General features: G+C 51.5%; 1 protein-coding gene across 1 annotated transcript; it reads left to right on the forward strand.

The window, feature by feature from the left end:
- The first annotated feature begins 436 nt into the window (after positions 1-436).
- Positions 437-18,821, forward strand: RND2 (Rho family GTPase 2). The gene is made up of 5 exons (XM_054281491.1): positions 437-572; positions 653-740; positions 10,565-10,674; positions 15,747-15,881; positions 17,424-18,821. Exons 1-5 carry the CDS (start codon positions 471-473, stop codon positions 17,670-17,672), a joined length of 684 nt encoding a protein of 227 aa, XP_054137466.1. The 5' UTR covers positions 437-470; the 3' UTR covers positions 17,673-18,821.
- Positions 18,822-19,167: the final 346 nt, after the last annotated feature.

Genomic DNA, 19,167 nt, shown 5'->3' on the forward strand with positions numbered 1-19,167 from the left:
TCCCGGGGGTTGTGAGGCCATCCCAGGGCTGTGGGTCCGTCCCGGGGGTCTGAGCCCATCCTGGGGCTGTGGGTCCATCGCAGGGGTTGTGAGCCCATCCCGGGGCTGTGGGACCATTCCGGGGATGTGGGCCCATTCCAGGCAGCGTGGGGCCGGGGCTATGGGTCCATCCCGGGGGTGTGGGCCCATCCCAGGGGTGTGGGCCCATCCCGGAGCTGCGAGCCCATCCCGGACACCCCGGATCCTCCACGCCGTGCCCCGGGGCTGGCGACAAGCGGCGGCAGCACGGAGGGGACGCCCCTCGGGGCGGCGGGGCCGGCGGGGGGCGGCTCCCGGGGCCGCGGCCGTGGCGGCTCGGCCCTGCCCAGCGCCGGCTCCGCGCCTGGTTGGTGCCGTCGGGGCCGGGGGCGCGGCCAGGCCGGGGCCGGCCCGGTAAAGCGGCGGCGGAGCGGGCGCGGCGGCCCCGCACCATGGAGGGGCACCTGGCGCGCTGCAAGATCGTGGTGGTGGGGGACACGCAGTGCGGCAAGACCGCGCTGCTGCACGTCTTCGCCAAGGACTGCTACCCCGAGGTGCGGGAGGGCTGCGGGAGGGCGGGCCGGGCTCCCCTCAGCTCCCCCGGGCTCACCTGTGCTCTCCCCTCATCCCCCAGAGCTACGTGCCCACCGTCTTCGAGAACTACACGGCCAGCTTCGAGATCGACAAGCAGCGCACCGAGCTCAACATGTGGGACACCTCAGGTGGGCCGGGGGTGCGCGGGGGTGGCGGGGCCGGACTCGTCCTTCCCACCGTTCCCGGAGCCGCCGGGCCGGGCTGGGGCAGCGCCTCCGAGCCCTGCGAGCCTCCCGGGGCAGCGCCGGTAGCGCCGGGCGGGCGGCGCTCCCTTGTCCCTGCAGCGGGGACAGCGAACAGAGCCGGCTGCGGCTGCAGCCCTGAGGCCGGGGGAACGGGGAGGAATGGGAGTGCTGATGGAGGAGAGATGCCCTGGTGCTGCCACAGAGCCTCCGGGGCTCTCTGGCGTCTTTTTGGCTCGGATTGGTTTTGCCTCTTTGTGTCCTCGGTTGTGGTTCTGCTCACAGCGCCGGGCACGGCTGTCCCAGCCCACCGAGACCCGTCCCAAACTTTGTGCCTGCTCCTGCCCCGGGGGAGGCACGAGTTGCGGGAGGAGTGCGTGATGCAGAGCTAATGGAAATATTGGCATCCCGCAAAGTTCACAGGCACTTTCTGATTTATCTTTGCGTCCTTTTGTACGGGCAGTGCAGCTGAATGCTGTGCTCTGCTGATGAATATACATCGTGTGCTTGCTGGTGCTCTTTCCCCATAGTCTCTTAATTTTTGGTATCCTGATGATAAATGAAGTGCTCTCAGTGTCCAAGAGCAGTAGTAAGTGAAAACATGACTTAGGACTTTCTTTTCCTGTTGTTCATTCAGATTCCTTGCTGTAATTTTGCCTTCATTAAATGACAGCTATAGGATTAGCATAGCTCTGCCTAGAGTAGTGGCTTTACTGAGTCTTGGGCTAGCCCAAACATGTAAAATATACTTGAATCTTCTTCTGGAGCTTCCTGACCTAAGAGACCTTGCTTTGCTGATTTTTATTCCCTGAGACAAAATGGGAATTGGATTCAGCTTTGCTGGCAGGCTGTGTGCTGTGATGTGAGCCATGAGGACGCTGGCTCCTGGGGATGAAGTGTTGGCTCTTGGTGTTTGACCAGGAGCTGTGCTTGAAGCACAGAGTGGTGGTTGCATGGAAGCCCTTGCAGCGTGGCTGCTGCTGGGCTGGTTTGGAGACTCTCACATGTGAAACCATCCTGGCTGGTCCCGGGCTGCAGAGGGCTCCTTGAAGCTGCTGAGGGTGCTCCAGGACTCGGGGGTGGTCACTGGGGTGCACATGAGTGTTCACCCACAGCTTGTGCACCCCCATGGCTGGGGGAGTTCCAAACTTGGGCTTCTGCAGCCTTGGAGGGGATGTGGTGGGTTATCTTTGCTAGGCACTGAATGGCTTTGCTCTTGAGGATCTGTGTTTGATATAAAAAACTTCATCTTTGCAGGGTGTAGAAGCACGTTTGAAGTGCTGTTTGCTTTTTAGGAATCCTCCAGAATGATTTGCTTTGGTCTTAGGAATGTTTAAAGAAAAGGACATGATAAAAAGTCCTTAAAGGATGTATCTGGCACCTGCATCTGATGCTGTCACAAGCTCGTTTTTCCCCTTGTGACAAAAGATGTTTTTCCAATATTTGTCTCTGCAGCCAAAACCAAATGGACTTTGATTCTTCCTCTTTTCTCCTGTGAAAAATGTCAGACCTTTTTAACAGCTTTGCTGTAGATAGAGTTCATCAGGTAGTTTTCCAGATAGATTCCCTTTGATTTGAAATACACAGGAGCTAGCTCTTAATAAACAATCCTGCGAAGCACTAGACAGCAGTTTTCCCTGGTAATCAAACTGAAATTTTTAGCTGTAGACTGCAAAGTGCTGTTGAGTTTTCACTAGCCTTCAGAGGCCCTTATAAATGGGAGCTTTGGCAAAAGAAGTTTTGCACAATAGAGAGTTGAACCAGCTGAGCTAAAGGGATCAGGAGAAGCTCATTGCCCACCTCAAGGAGAATTACAGGCATTGGTGGGCACTTCCCCTTCTCTCTGGGCTACCTATTCTTTCTTATAAGCTGCTTTTCATATTATTCATGATAAATTCCATCCCAGCAAGAGTGAGAAAGGGTGATCCTGACATGAGGAGGGGAACATTTTCTATTTTAAATGCTCTCCTTCTCTTAGATAAATGATTGGAACTAAAATTCCCTGAGAAATCAGCAGACACCTGGAGAGAGGAGGTGGATATATATATTTTTTTTAAATTTTTACTTAATTTCCCTCACCCCATACTTAGTTGAGGAAGCAGCTGGAGACTCTGGAAGCTGCACAAGGTGAGCTGAGCATCTCTCAGCAGTGGGTGATGGGGAAAGTGCAGTCTGGCCTGGAAAACTCCCTTTATGAAGGCTGAGTGTGGCTGCAGTCTGCCTGGCCACTCAGCCATCCCCCTGGTAAGCCCTGTCCAGCCCAGGATGCTGCCTGCTCCCTGTGTCCTGTCATCCTGTTGGAAAATGCAGCCTTTGGAGCTGAATTGACCCTTCCTAAGTGGCAAACACAGGCTGTGACACTGGCAGCTGGCAGGCAGCAGCTCCCATTAGAGGAATATTGACACAGAGTGGATGGGAGTGATGGAGAACTGAATGGCTCCCAAATTGTATTGGGAGCTCTGATTTTCTTTGAATGTCTCTTAACTCTTTGTCTGTTCTTTTCTGGGGCTGGAGGGTGACTCTGGAGAGTTTCCAGCGCTGAGAATCCTTCAAAAGGGTGAAACCTGCTAGGACTCAAATGAGACTTAGCTCTGGGAGTGCACCAGGGAGAAAATCCCCTTGTCCAACATCTGCAGCTGCTGGTTGTGTTTCATGTTTGTTTCAATTCAGACCATGGGAGTAAAATTGCTTGGGGTGCCATGTCACAGCATGCCAGGAATGTCCCATGCCTGCTGTCCCAAAGTGCCACATGCTGTTTGCTAAAGCCTCCACTGAAAAACAGTTTGACATCCTTGACTGTGAGGGAAGGGGTGCAGAGCCTGCATGGGGCAGGAATGGAGCAGGAATGGAGTGGCCATGCCCTGGCTCCTCTGCTCCTGAGCCTTATGGAGGGCACGGTGCTTTGCTGCTCTTCTTGTTCCTCTTCTGGCAAATTCTTTCGTTGGCTGAACACGCTCAGCACAGAAACAACTCCTCTGCACAGGGCTGGGATCTTGTGGTGGGGGAAACTCCTCCTCAGTGGGATGTCTGATGGCTTGGCAGTGCTGTTCCCAAAGGGCTGGGTGCCCCGGACCGGCAGGATGAGCTTTGTGCTTTGCTCCTGGGGCAGGAGGAGGGGAGGATGCCCGGCTGGTGATCATTAGCGATGCTCCGCAAGGAGTGGGCGAGTTTCGAGTTTCGTTTGAGTGCGTCAGGTCTGGGAGGGAGCATTGTAACCCCCAGGGCGTGCAGGGGCAGGGAGCTTCTCCTCAGCAAGGTAATAATACTTTCCCTGTGGGATCAGGGAGTGTCCCCGGGGCTGGAAGTGGAACCATCGAGGTGCTCAGCAGGTCTCTGGCAGAGACAGCCTTCAGTGAGCAGGCTGACCTGCTGTTTGGGGCTGCCCTGCTGCCCAGGGAGCTGTGCTTGGAGTGTTTCCCACCATGAGCTGGCACTGCCCACTGGTGCACTGGCAATGCCAGGCCGTGGTGGCAATGACCAGCGCCCACCAGACTGGCCCAATGCCCTGTTCTGCAGAGCTTCCCTGGCACTGGGTGCAAGCAAGGGGAGAGAGGAGCTCAAGCCGTGCTTGAGGGTTGGCAGCAGTGCTGCTGGCAGCTCTGAGGTTTTACCCCGTATCTGGGTGGATTTTTTTTGTTCTGTTTTCAATAATAATGGTGAGGAACCTACACTGTGCTGACTTCTTTGCTAGGAGGCTCTGCTTTTGTGCCTCAAAGTGCAGGCAGGCAGAGCCAGGAGTGATCTGAGGCCGTTGAGCTGCTCGGTGCATCTTTAGCTGATGCAGAGCAGAGCTGCCTGCTCCTGGCAGGGACATCTTTGCCAGTGCTCAGTGGCAGAGCCAGCCTGGCACTGTGCCCTGCACGAGGTCACTGCTGCCTTGGGAAGCTGCTGGAGGGGACTGTCCTTTGTGGACCTTGAGAGTGGCAGTGCCTGCTGCAGCCTGCAGCGTTGCAGAGGTCAGTGCTCAGGGGCTCAGCAGTGCCCTGCCCGGCTCAGAGCAGAGCTGTGTGCCTGCCAGCTCCCCACAGCCGCTGTCTCTTCAGCAGATGTGCTTTCAAGACAAGAATAACGCTGTGAATTGCAAATCCCCCTCCGCCTTCCTCTCTGCCTGTGCTCAGCAAACAGTCTGCCTTGGAATGGCCTGTGTGGGAACCCACGGGCTGTGATAACAGATCCTTCTTTTAAGGGAGCTACTGAGGAATGTTGATGAGATTAGAGAGCTGAAAGGGGCTGAGTTTGGCAATGGCATCTCCATGGATGCTGGGGCTGGCTGTGCCTGGATTCCCAGGGTGCAGCTCCAGGATTGCCATGGCTGCCTCTTCCCAATGTAAGAACAAGTCCTGTCTCAGAAAGACTTCACTCTGAGGCACACAGAAAATGTGGAGCTGCCCTTTCCATACCAAAAGAGCTCCTCCCATGCTTCCTGTTCAGACTGAGAGCCTAAAAGCAGCGTGCTTGTGTTGTGCCTCAGCACAAATATGTAGTTAATCCTAAAAATACAGCTGGGTCACATTCCCATGCAGGTCAGCAACCAGTCAGACAGAACTTTAAAGGGTTGCAGCAGAAATGCTGATACTGAAGTGGGTGGAGGATGGACCTTGGGAAGGCATGACAGGGCATGCCAGGGCAGTGCCCAGGAGGATCTCCTCTCTGGGCTGGGCACAGTGTGGGCATGCTGCAGTGCTCTGTGGCTCAGGGATGGAGGCTGGTTCTGCTCTGGCATCATCCATCCTTTGTCCCCTCCAGATCTGTGAGGCTCAAACCTCTGTGGGGCCATGAGATGTCCTGGGAGTTGTGAGGATGCGGAGGAACATTTGCTTTTAGTGACAACTGGCTGGCCCTGCTGGCTGCTGTGACCTTGTGAATAAAGAGGAATGTTCTGTGGGGTGGGTTTGTTCCCAGCTCAGGTGCTGACCCCTTTCCCACAGCCCAGAGCTGATCTGCTCTCTGCTGTGCTCTGCTCTCCCTGCTCCTCTTGCCCCAGATTCTGAAGATAAAAATCTCCACTCCATTAAACTTTGCAAGTGTACAGGCCCAGCCTCCCCTGTGGGAAGAAACCTTATCTGGCAGCCACATGCCTGGGGAGGGATCTGATGCCTGTGAGCAGTAACCCTGAAATGAGCAGCACTGCTCCATGAGAATTGTGTCCATGCAGCCCTGTTCCCTGTGTGTGCTGCCTGTGCTGTTGCCCCTCTGGGTCCCTGTTGTCCCCTGCAGAAAGGGTGGCAGGCAGGTTGTGGCGATGCCAGCTGCCCTTGTGGCATGGCAGGAGTGCCAGGAAGGGACCTGTGACCCCCATTTGTCTCCCTGCTCAGCTGCTGCAGGCATGGAAAGGCTGGGAGGGCAGTCCTGCCACTCCTGCCGAGCCAGACACCCTCTGATGTGTCACTGACATATTTTATGAAAACCCTTTCACTGGGATTTTTCTCCTGAGAAGCCTCAGAAAATAAATATAAATAACTCTCTGATGGCTTAGAATGTGGTCTGGAGATGGTTTACCAACAGGTGCATCTCTGCTTGGTCTCATGTGAATTGTTCTACTTGATGACCAAACACAGGTCCAGCTGTGTCGAGGCTGTGAGCAGTCACAAGGTTTTATTGTCATTCTTTTCTAGCCTTCTGATGTCTCCTTTCTCTTTAGTGTAGTTTTAGTGTATCATTTTCTTTTCATATAATGTATATAATAAAATAATAAATCAGCCTTCTGAAATACAATAGATATAATAAAATAAAGCAGTCTTCTGAAACATGGAGTCAAGATTCTCATGCCTTCCCTCCAACACCCCCACAGTGATGCTGCCCCAGGAGCTTTCAGGGGCTCCTCACAGCTGCTGGAGGGAAGTTTTGCAGCTGAGCAAGCTTCTGTGGCCACAGATGAGGCAGGACACAGGGCTGGGATGGGGCAGGAGAGCTCAGTGCCTGCCTGAGCTGGGGATTCCTCCTTGCACTGGTAAATCCAGCAGAACTGCCTCCTCCTGAGGGGCAGGCTTCCAGTAATAAGGTCTGGAGAAGGGCCCAGAAATGCCACCTCAGCCTATGCAAATAGCATTGCCTTCATCCTGAAGGTGTGCCAGCTGGGCTCTTTAGTAATTCACTCATTTCTGTACGTGCGTTGCAGGAATTAGGAGCAGAGGTTAATTGTCCAAACTGATGAGCTGGGGTTTTCTTTCAGTTGTGCATTTCCCAGAAGAGTGTTTATTCTATGTCACAGAGCAGTTTCCTCCTTTCCTACACTTCAGGGGTTTGCAGTGATGTTGCCACAAGCAAGACAAATGTCAAAGTTCAGCCAGGCCAGAAGGTTCTGCAAGTCCTGGGGCTGTTGACTTGCTCCTGCTTTGGCAGCTTTGCCCTCTTGGGATCTGTCTGGCAGAGTGCACATCCTCTGCCATCTCTAAAGGCTCCTCTGGCACCTCTGTGTGGGGAGGTGACCCAGAACTCTCTGTGTTGTCAGTGTAGCCCTGCAGAAAGCTGGGACGGGTTTGTGTTTCATTCCATGAAGGCTGCTCTTGGCAGTGCCTGCAGAAAGCAGCGTGTGCCTCGGCACTGCTCCCTCTTTGGGGAGAGCTTTCAGAGCCCCCCAAGTGTGCTGCTGAGAAATTGAGGTCTTGGCAGTGCTCATCCCTGATTCAGCCAGAGCTGGGCTCTGGGAGCCCCTTGCAGAGCAGATCATGGCTCTGCAAGCACTCTGGCTTTCCCTATTGTTGGATGGAGGGTGCCTGTGTGAGAGGCTCATCATCTCCAGAACAGCTAATGAGGAGCAAATGAAGATTAGCACCACGTTGGTGGAGATGAAACAGCACATTGCAGCCCCCTGCCCAAGAGTGGCATCTCTGAGCTGCAGTGCCAGGCACTGCAGGATCTACCAGGCAAGGGCAGAGAGGAGCCACTCGTGCTTGTGTTGTAGACAACAGTGGGAATTTTATTTTTAAGCTGGTTGTAGGCTTGCTCCAGTTTTCTCTTTAATCATGAACAGATGCACTTAGGTCCTGTTTCTTGCAGACCTGGATGCCAAGTGGGAGAATGACTCATGCAGTGAAGGAAGGCTGAATCTGCAGACACACCAGCCTTGGGCTCTTGTGTGTGTGTGGAATTGCCAGACTGTGATCTCTGGAGTGTCTTGCTGGAGGATCTGTAAGGTGTCAAGTGCTCATAATCCATAAAACTGGAGAGCTGGAGTTGAAGGCTCTGGCTTTTTTTGATTGTTTAGGTGGGGTTTTGGGGCAGGGGGGGAGGTGTTGTTTTGGTGTTTTTTTTTAGTTGTCAAATGCAATGAAAAAGTAATAGATGCAAAAGAGAATTTTCTGATTCAGTAGAGATGTCTGCAGAGCAAACTGGGGATTACCTTGGCTGGGAGCAATGCAGCTCCTCTGCCCCACAGGGCAGCACTGAGGTGGGCAGAGGCTGCTGAATGCCAGCTGAGGTGCCAGGGGTGACTCCTGCTCTTTGCAGGTAATGAATGTGAAGCAAATTCTGATCTCATTTAAAAAATCAGGTTCTTTACCTCCTGCTTCCCTTCCCTCAGCACGGGAGTCTCTCCTGTGGTCCAGGTGATGAGAGCAGGACTCCTGGCATGATTCCTGGCACTGGGGTGGGTCTGTGGGGGTCCTGTGGGATCTGGGGGGCTGCAGCAGCCCTGAGGAGCTGGCTGGCTGCTGAGGAGCAGCAGGTTGCTATGATACAGTTTGCTGTGGCACTGTCTGTGCTGAATGAGCCGAAGCTGCCCCTACAAAAGGAGCATTCCTTGGCTGGGAGGGGGTAGATTTATCTCAAGTGTTTATGTAAAGCTGAGAAGCTGCAGGGAGAGGATGTGCGTGGGAACGTTTCCTCCAGCACCAGGGCCCCTGTCTGGAGGCAGAGAGCTCTGTGTGCATGGGGGAGAGGGCAGGGCTCAGATAAAGGGCTGGGCTGATTCAGGCATGCAGATCAGCCCTGGATCTCCTGTCCTGTGCTCCCAGCTCGTGGCAAACAGAAGAGCCTGTTCAAAGGGGAGCTCAGCGCTGCTTGGTGCTGCTTGTGAGAGCAGCCCTGGGCTGGGCAGGGCTGGCTCATGTGGCTGTGCCATGGGGAGTGCTGTGACTCTGCCAGGTGTGAGCTGCAGCAGTGTGAGCCTGAGGAGAGCTCAGAAACCTCTGCACCCTGGCTCACCCTGCCTGCCTGCCTGGCATCCCTGTCCCCAGAGCTGCCCAAGATGCCACAGGGACTGGCTCCTTTCCATTAGGGAGCTTGATTTTCCCTCCAGGAAGAGGGCTGGGCTCTGCAGAGGTCAGGATCTGTTTCTCCTGTGCTGTTCCAAACCCCTTCCCTTCCCAGTGACTTTGCAAGAGCTGCAGGTGCCTTTGCTCCTCTGGGCTGGCTGTAAGAGCTGCAGACACCAGGAGCCAATTTTTTGGAAATCCAATTGCACATCAAATCCAGGGCACCTTCCCCTGGCTGTGTGGAGTGGCAGGGGCTGTGTGGTCACAGCCCTGGAGCTCTGCTGTGGTTGGTGCCATGGTCTGAGCTGCATGGCCAGCCCCTGGCACTGGGCAGGGTTTGGGGAGGCTCCACCAAGCCCTCAGCCTGCCCCGTGTGGGCTCTGGGCAGAGAGAGGAGCACCAGGCTCTGCTGCCCAGGTGTTTGCAGAGCTCCAGCTGTGCTGTGCTGGGGGACTGAGCCCCTGTGCACACAGGACCTGCAGAGAATCAGCCCACTCTCCTCTGGTGCCCAGCCCAGGCAGATTTCCATCCTTCCAGAAACATAAGCCACCCTCATCCATAATTCATCAGGTGCTGAGTTTCACTGAGGAGCCACCTGACACCTTTCTGCACCTTTCTCCAGGGGTGGGAAGGTGCCAGCTCCTGACATCCCAAGGAGCTGCAGCAGGAAGCAGGTCTGGCTTCCTCAGCCCAGGATGGCAATCCTGCTTTTGGAGGAGGCAGATTCAACAAGGACTCTGCTGTCTCTGTTTCCTCTTCCCATAAATAAAATCTGCTTCTCATCCCTCCAGGAAATTTAAGTTATTTGTCTTTGCTACTTAAAACCACTGCTTTGGTTTTATATAGTGAGGCTGATTGCTCCATGAGTGTTTGCTGAGTGTTTGCACTCACCAGCAGAGTGCAGGGCAAATAAAAATGCTGTGGCACAGTGACCTTCCTGCCTGAAATTTGCATTGAAGGGATATGTGTGTGCACATGTGTGTGGTAGAAGAAATATAGAAATATAAGAAGTGAATGATTCAGGCTGGGCTCTTTGCCTGCTCACAGAGTTCCTGTGGAATGCAGAATCATCCCCTTCCATTTATAGCTCATTCACCAAACCCTGTCACTTCTTTTATACACCAAAACCAATCTGTCTGACTTTTCCCAGCACAAATCCAGAAAGAAGGCAATCCATTTTTACCTGTCACAAATTCTCACCACCTTTGTGAGCAAGCTCTCCTGTATAAAGATAGCAAGGGAGGATACAAACCCAGCAGCAGCATTTTCTGTCTTCTCTCAGCCTCACCTCTTTGCTGTGAGGGGTGATGGAATCCAGGCTGAGTGGTGAGCCAGGCTGAGCCCTCCTGCATCAGCAGCACTTGCCAGATCCACCAGGCAGGGGGAGGGATGTAAAACGTGCCCTTTCACTCTGTCAAGGGGTAAATATAAGAAAACAAGGACAAAACATCTGACTTCCATGCCTAAACAAAGGAACTAAAATCCTCTGCTAATCCAGCTATGCTGAACCTTATGGCATGTGGTCTCTTTCAAACCAGAATTTTATTTTAACACTGACCCCACTCCTCTCCACAGGCTCGGCCTACTACGACAACGTGCGGCCCTTGGCCTACCCCGACTCGGACGCTGTGCTCATCTGCTTTGACATCAGCCGCCCTGAAACCCTGGACAGTGTGCTCAAAAAGGTGAGTGTCCAACAACCAGAGGGGTGCTGTGCCCCACCATGCCCTCAAACCCTGGAAAATGTGCTCAAAAAGGTGAGTGCCAGCAGCCATGGGGTGCTCTGCCCATCACACCCTAAAACCCTGGACAGTGTGCTCAAAAAGGTGAGTGTCCAACAACCAGGGGGGTGCTCTGCCCCACCGTGGTGTCCCTGTGTGTCACAGGCGTCTTTTTATGAAAATCTTTTCTTTAAGATTTTTCCTCCTGAGAAGCTGAGAGGCCTCAGGAACAAAATGTTGGTTATCTGCTGCTGTGGAATGCAACAGGTGCATCTGTGATTTGGTCTCATGTGGTTGTTTGTAATTGATGGCCAATCACCGGGAGCTGGCTTGGACAGAGAGTCTGAGGCAGCTGCCTTTGTTATCATTCTTTTATTTCTATTCTTAGCTTAGCCTAGCCTTCTGAGATGAAACTTTTCCTTCTATTGTTTTAGTGTAGTTTTAATGTAATATATATCATAAAATAATAAATCAAGCCTTCTGAACATGGAGTCAGATCCTCGTCTCTTCCCTCATCCTAAGACTCCTGTGAACACCGTCACACCTGTGCCCAGAGCTCTGGCCTCTGTAGTCAAAAAGATATGAAAAGGTCTAATCCTGTCCTTTGAAACACTGTGTTTTAAAAAGTTAACAGTAATGTTGTTCTTTTAAAAGACTGCATTTTCAGACAACAATAATATGTGGTGGTGTTCGCAGGGGTCCCAGGATGAGGGAAGAGATGAGAATCTTGACTCCATGTTTCAGAAGGCTGATTTATTATTTTATGATATATGTTATATTAAAAGAAAATTATATACTAAAACTATACTAAAATAATAAAATAAAGGATTTAATCAGAAGGCTTGAAAGAAAAAGAAAGGAATGATAATAAAATCTTGTGACTGACCAGAGAGTCCGAGACTGTGATTGGCCATTAATTAGAAACAACCACATGAGACCAATCACAGATGCACCTGTTGCATCCCACAGCAGCAGATAACCATTGTTTACATTTTGTTCATGAGGTCTCTCAGCTTCTCAGGAGAAAAAATTCTAATGAAAGGATTTTTCATAAAATATGTCTGTGACAATAGGTTTTGACATAAAAAATAGAAAAATGTACAAACTAATACTGTGAAAGCAATTGTAGACTTTAAACACTTGACAGCATCTTTTTAGGATTTGTGTTTCACAGCTGGAGCCTGATCCTGCAAAAAAGCCAATTTCTGTTATGCAAGTGGACTTCTAAACTGTGAGCCTAGGCTGTAAAATTAAAATTGTGCTATCTGTTTTGCAAGGATTTGACCTCAAATGGTAGAACCTTGCCAGATATTTCTTCTTTAAATAGATTTATGAGAATGTCTGGCCCCATGGCCGTGCCTGGAGTTCAGAGGAGGATGGTCAGGTGCTCTGCTTGGTCTGTGCAGAATGCAGAATATTTTCATTTGGAAGGAACCTAGGGGGATCGTGGCAGCTTGCAGCATGTTTGTGGGGTCTGTGTTCACACCTGCAAATGTGGGGGCAGAGGGAAATGCTGGTATTTGCTCTGTTTTCCATCAAAACCTTGGAAGATCTCTGTCAGCAGAACCAGCAGTGGATTTCTGTCAGCAGAACCAGCAGTGGCTGTGGATGGCCTGCAGCAGCTGGGAAGGAGCCTCTGGTGCCTGTTTCCAAGCAAGCAGAGCGCTCAGTTTTTTGGCTCTCCCCTCAGTTCAGCATCTGCACAGTGAAAAAGACAGCAATCAGTTCTCTAGAGCTCGTCAACAGAAATGATGAGCTGTGGTGCTGAATTTGGAGTGAATTATTGAGCTGAGATGGCACAATGCCACTGGCCTGGAGAGCAGGCAGGGCCCTAAGCCTGCCCTGGCACTGGGAGCAGCTGAAATTTCCTACCTGCTCCTTTCAGCAGAGCTGATATTGCAGCTGGCAGGTCCCAGAGAGTCTCTCAGGGCTGGGGATCTGCTGTGGGGCACCCCTGGCTGGTCCCCAGTGGGTCACTTCTGGGAGAAGGTCCCACACAAGGCTTTCCTCTGAGGTGGGGTCAAGTCCAGCAGCCCCAAATGCTGCTCAGAGGAAGGAGGGTAAATGGTTTTCTTGGTCCTGCTGTGCCCTGCTTCCCTCCATGCATTCAGGGTGTGTGGTTGTGCTGTGCAGGAATTCAGGGATCTGTGGCTGTGCTGTGCAGGAATTCAGGAATTCAGGGAGCTGTGGTTGTGCTGTGCAGGAATTCAGGGAGCTGTGGCTGTGCTGTGCAGGAATTCAGAGAGCTGTGGTTGTGCTGTGCAGGAATTCAGGGGGCTGTGGTTGTGCTGTGCAGGAATTCAGGGGGCTGTGGTTGTGCTGTGCAGGAATTCAGGAATTCAGGGGGCTGTGGTTGTGCTGTGCAGGAATTCAGGAATTCAGGGAGCTGTGGTTGTGCTGTGCAGGAATTCAGGGGGCTGTGGTTGTGCTGTGCAGGAATGCAGGGAGCTGTGGTTGTGCTGTGCAGGAATTCAGGAATTCAGGGAGCTGTGGTTGTGCTGTGCAGGAATTCAGGGGGCTGTGGTTGTGCTGTGCAGGCATTCAGGAATTCAGGGAGCTGTGGTTGTGCTGTGCAGGAATTCAGGGAGCTGTGGTTGTGCTGTGCAGGAATTCAGGAATTCAGGGAGCTGTGGTTGTGCTGTGCAGGAATTCAGGGAGCTGTGGTTGTGCTGTGCAGGACAGCATCTGGCAGCTGCATCCTGTTCTGAGGGGCTGGCATCTCGTTTGTGACACTCTCTGGGACACCAAAGCATGAAAAGCACCACAGAGCAGCAGCTCCCATGGCTGTTCTCCTCAGAGCCCCAGGGCTGGAATGGCCATGGCCTGAACATGGCACATTGTGCTGCCTGGCCTCTTGGCCTCTCCACATTTTGCCAAATGTGCTGAAGCAAGTGCCTCTGACTCAGCTGCTGGGAGGGCTGAGAAGTGGGGCTTTGTCTCAGGAGTGTCCTGCTGAGGGGACAAAGACCCTTCAGATAAATTGGTCAATGGCTCAGTGTTGGCTTCCAGAGCAGTTCCTGGGTACCAAGCAGGCTGGGTGGAGGGAGGGTGTTTCATGTGGACTCAAAGAATTTACTGCTCAGCTTGGGAGTCAGCAGAATAATAATGAATTGGTCCAAGTGAATCACTTGGACCTTAATGAAATACAAACCTCTCAATAATTAGGTGGGGCTGGGAGTTATTTGTCTCTCTGCACAATCTTCATGTGAGTCCACCCTGCTCAGTGCATGGCTTTCCCTGTACAGCCTCACAGATGTTTGGAGGGCTGCTAGGCAATGTTTTTTTGATATGGTAACTTAAAATAAACCCTAAATCCCAGGGGATTTCTTAAGTGCCTCTGAGTAGATGCCTTGTTTCCTTTGGTGCAGGCTCACAGCCTTATGGCAGCGAGGAAAATTCCTAAGACACCATGAAGCTGAAATGGGTTTTAGCTTGTGATATCAGGCAAATAAGGAAAATAACATTTCCTGTTCAAGCCTCAGGCAAAAATCCAGCAGAGGAAACCTTTATTAATGCCTCCCCTCTGATGCCTGGGCTGCTGTACAGCATGTACAGTTGAAGGGGCAGAGGCATCTGAGGGAGTGCAAGAAGCAGCTCTGCCTTTCATGCAGAACAAGATTTCATGGAGTGGTGCTTTGGTCCTGACAAGTCTTGATAGCACAACAGGGTTTGGGCTCCCAGAGGTGTCAGTCATGCAGGAAGAGGTCACAGCTGTCTCCATAGAACAGGGAGCCCTGTGTCACTGTAGAGCCCTCTGCCAGGTGTGACAGACCTTGTAGCTCAAGTCCTTCACAGGAATTAGGGTGAAAGCTCCAAAAGAAGTGGGTCTGTCTGTTCATTCTGAGGTTGTGTGGGTCTGGTGGTGCCTGAATCCTGGGGAGTCAATGTCCTGGGCAAGCAGATACCTGGAGATACCTAAGACAGTCTCCTGATAGAAAATAAGATTTTTCATATTTTGCACATAAATTAGAGTGAAAGCTCCAAAAGAAGCGGGTCTGCTCATTGTGAGGTTGTGTAGGTCTGTGGCTGCAGCACCATGACCTCCAGAACCCTGCCCAGGGGCTGGGGGTGCCTAAGTCCTGGGGCAAGCAAATTCCTGGAGATACCTAAGACAATCTCCTGATAAAAAAAAAAGATTTTTTTATATTTTGCATATAAATTAGAGTGAAAGCTCCAAAAGAAGTGGATCTGTTCATTGTGAGGTTGTGGAAGTCTGTGGCTGCAGCACCATGACCTGCCCAGGGGCTGGGGGTACCTGAGGTCTTGGCGAACAGATACCTAAGACAATCTCCTGATAGAAAATAAGGTTTTTCATATTTTGCAGTGGCTTTGGTCTGATACTGGTTGAATGACATTTGGGTGGTTTTTAGCCCTCCCTTCCCCACGAGGTTGTGGACACTGGGCTTGGTGGCTTGGGTTTGTTTCTGCTTCTAATTGCCCAGGGTGGACCTTAACCCTGAGTTATTGTAGCAGGAAATTGCTAATTCCAAGTGACACTTCAGCTGGGGGTAATCTCTATTTATTATCTGCTCTCTACATCAGCAGCACTAGATAAGTGACTGGGGCATTGACATGCTGATGGAGCTGTGCAGGTCTCCCCCCGGGGGAGGTCACAGGTGATGGATTTATTTACTGCTGCAGACACAACTGACATCAGGCATTCACTTTGGGAGCTCTGGAAAGAGTCATTTATATGAAGGACATGGATGTTTGCCCTGGCCTTCTCTTTCCATTGCTTCAATTCTTCATTTCCCTGGCGATAGCTGTGCTCTGAACATCATAATGTCTTTAACAGGTGGCTCCCATTAATGAATAGTGTGTGAGTGTGCAAAGAGCCCTCCACTGGCCCTGTTGACCCTTGGGGTCCCAGATTTGAGCAATAATCTGGAGCAGGCAGGCATGAAGGGTACTTTGGCCATTCCATCCATGACAGTGGCAGTCATTAAAGAGCCCTGCTATGCTAATCAGTGTTTGAACAGTTGTGACACCCTGTTTGGAGAAGCCACACCAACCAGAACCCGTCCTTTCCTCCGCAGTGGCAAGGGGAGACGCAGGAGTTCTGCCCCAACGCCAAGATCGTGCTGGTGGGCTGCAAGCTGGACATGAGGACAGACCTCAACACCCTGAGGGAGCTCTCCAAGCAGCGCCTCATCCCCGTGACACACGAGCAGGTGGGTTTGGGCAGTGCCCAGGGAGGGGACAGCTCTGCCCTGCCACCCACTGCACCCAAGCCTTGCTCTGCAGATGGTTTGGTCATGGCTCAGGGGTTTGGAGCTGTTCTTGTTTCCACCACTCTTGTCCCCAGCTCTAGAAGACCCAATTTCTGATGCTCTGCTGAGCAGCCAGCCAGTTAGTAGCCAAAAAAGTCATTTCTTAAAGCAGGTGGAAGTGCCTGATTTGACAAGCTGGACTGGCTAAAGGGGAGTGTTGTCCTTCTGCATCTCCAGTTCAGTGCAGCTCTTTCTGCTCCCAGTGACTTCAGGTTTGCTGATAAATGAAATTAGACATTGAAAGATGAAAGAAACAATGGGGAAGAAAAGCCCCTAAATTCCATAAGAATTAAAAATTAAAAGGGAGGGTTATACATTAGAGGGAAATCTTCAGTATCAGGTGTATTGGGAATTTTCACCTCTCAAGTACCTCAGCCATTGGGGAAAGAGAGAAGGAAATTGGGATGAAAAGGGAGGCTGAGTCCTGTGGTGGTGTTTGAGGGTCCCCAGGACAAGGGAAGAGATGAGAATCTTGACTCCATGTTTCAGAAGGCTGATTTATTATTTTATGATATATATTATATTAAAAATGCTATACTAAAACTATACTAAAGAAAGAGAAAGGAGACATCAGAAGGCTAGAAAGGAATGATAATAAAATCTTGTGACAGACTCAGAGAGTCTGACACAGACTGGCTGTGATTGGCCATTAATTAAAGAAAATTCAAATGCTGGTCAAACAATTCTCCAAATCACATTCCAGAGCAGCAAAACATGGAGAAGCTGAAGCTTCCCAGCTTTTCAGGAGAAAAGATCCTGGCAAAGGGATTTTTCATAAAATATCACAGTGACAGCATCCTCCAAAAATTGGAGAAATCCCAGGGGAATGCCCCGTGGCCTCTCCCTTTATTCAAATAAAGCAAAAGTACTCTTCTGCCTCCTTTTTGGACATAAACCTCTGATGTTTGTGGATTAATTTTCCTAACAAAAGGGAGGGTTATGCATTAGAGGGAAATCTTCAGTATCAGGTGTATTGGGAATTTTTTACCTCTCAAGTGCCTCAGCCAATGGGGAAAGAGAGAGGGAAATGTGGGAAATTGGGAGAAAAAGGGAGGCTGAGTCCTCCAAAAATTTGAGAGATCCCAGGACAATGCCCCATGGCTTGTCCCTTTATTTGAATGAAGCAAAAGGACTCCTCTGCCTCCTTTTTGGACATAAGCCTCTGATGTTTGTGGATTAATTTTCCTAACAGTATTCATTTTAATGCGAAAAGCCAATCATAAAATACACATTTTGTGGGTTAATTTTCCTAACAGTATTCATTTAAATAAACATTTTAATGCAAAAAGCCAATCATAAAATACACATTTTGTGGGTTAATTTTCCTAACAGTATTCATTTAAATGACCATTTTATTGCGAAAGGCCAATAAAATACACATTTTTACACTTGCTCCTCGGTGCCCTAACGCTGTCCCCTCGCTGCTGCTCTCTCTGGCCGCAGGGCAGCGCGCTGGCACGGCAGATTGGGGCGGTGGCCTATGCAGAATGCTCCTCCAAGGTGTCAGAGAACAGCGTGAGGGACGTGTTCCACCTGACCACGCTGGCCTCGGTCAACAGGGTGCACAAGAACCTGAAACGCAGCAACTCCAAGCGGGGACTGAAGCGGGCGTCACAGATGCCTGGCAGGACAGACTTCCTGAGTGACACAGAGATGAGGAAAGACCGAGCCAAGAGCTGCTCCATCATGTGAGAACGGGCTGTAAATAACGCGTGTGTGTTGTCCATTTGTACAGTGAGTGGCTGAGACAAGGGCGTGGTGCTGGCTGCAGGAGCTGCCCTGCCTTTCCAAAGCCTTCCTCTCAGTCTCCAGGGCTGAGCAAAGGTGCCAGCCGCCAGCAGGGCTGCACGAGTTGCCCTGCACTGTGGAGACTCTCTGCTGCTGTGCAGATTGCTTGGGATGAAGGAACCACTTGGCAGAGGAGGATTCTGGTGCTGGAAGGTTTGTGGCTGGGTGAAACAAAGTCAAAGGGAGCGATGCCGTGTGTGTGTGTGTGTGTGTGTGTGTGCCACCCTTCTGCACCCACAGCCCAGGCCCTGCCCTGTGCAGCTGTACAGCACACACAGCGTGGGCTGGGGGCTCTGTGGGACCTGGGCTGGAGGGAGGAGGGAGATTGGGAGCAGCAGAGTGTGCTCAGGAGAAGGTGTTCCTCCACTCTCCCTTCAGAAGGGAAATGATGTTTGAGGTGATGCTGTTGGACAGCAAGGTGCAGGTCTGGGCCAGAGCTGGGAGGGAGGGCTGGGAAGGAACCTCAACCTGATGAGACACCACAGCAGCCCACCTCCTGCAAAGAAAGCAGACAGATGTCTCTTCCCACAGCATTTCAGGTACTCAAACTGCATTTGAAACGTGGATCTGGCTCTAAGGGAGAGGTGTGTCCCGCTAGGTGCACCCTGAGGATTGTGGTTCCCTCCAGCAAGCAAAAGCCCCTGGGGAGCTTTGCTGAGCCCTGGGCTCTCCCCCTGCCCTGCACACACAGCTCCCAACAAGAACTGCAATAACAATCCATATCCTGCTCCCCACCCACTTCCAGCTGCAGGCTGTGTTGCATGGTGCTGTGTTTGTCTGGTATTGATGAGGAAAATGCCTTTATGCATATCTGCACCCTGTCTCTGCTGTGGCAGTGGGAGAGGAGGTGCTCCCTGCCCTTGTGCCTTGCTGTCTGGCGTCCTCCCAGCATCTCCCATTGCTTCTGCTGCTGCCCCCTCTGAATGCCTTTGATGACAGTATTAGCCTGGGCTTGATGTCACATGGACACTTTATGGAAAAATAGAATCTGCTCTGTCGCCAGATCCAACTGTGTCTGTGGGCTACAGGAAAAATAAACATGATTGGAAAATCTGTGGTGCTTGGCTGTGTTCATTTTTAACTCAAACCACACATCCTCTCGAAACCTCTTACTGCCCAACTTACCTTTGTGTCCTGATGTCTCTCTCCAGCTCTTGAAATACACTTGTGCACCCCCTTCAGTGAAAAACCCAGAGGATTCATCTGCATGTATTCATTTTGGAGCTGAAACACCTGCCTTGAGCAGCCTCTCCCTCTGTCCTGGCTCCTGCAGTGCTGAGCAGCGTTTGCAGGAGTCTCTGCCTGATTCAGCAGCCTGAGCTGCCAGGAGCTGTCTGTGTCCTTTCAGCTTTTCACCCAGTGTTTTGTGTCTGCTCTCACACCCAGCTGCACAGTGAAG

The sequence above is a fragment of the Melozone crissalis genome, unplaced genomic scaffold (assembly GCF_028551555.1).
Source record: "Melozone crissalis strain CALT ecotype California unplaced genomic scaffold, PUWL_Pcris_2 ptg000032l_1, whole genome shotgun sequence".
Classification (NCBI taxonomy): domain Eukaryota; kingdom Metazoa; phylum Chordata; class Aves; order Passeriformes; family Passerellidae; genus Melozone; species Melozone crissalis.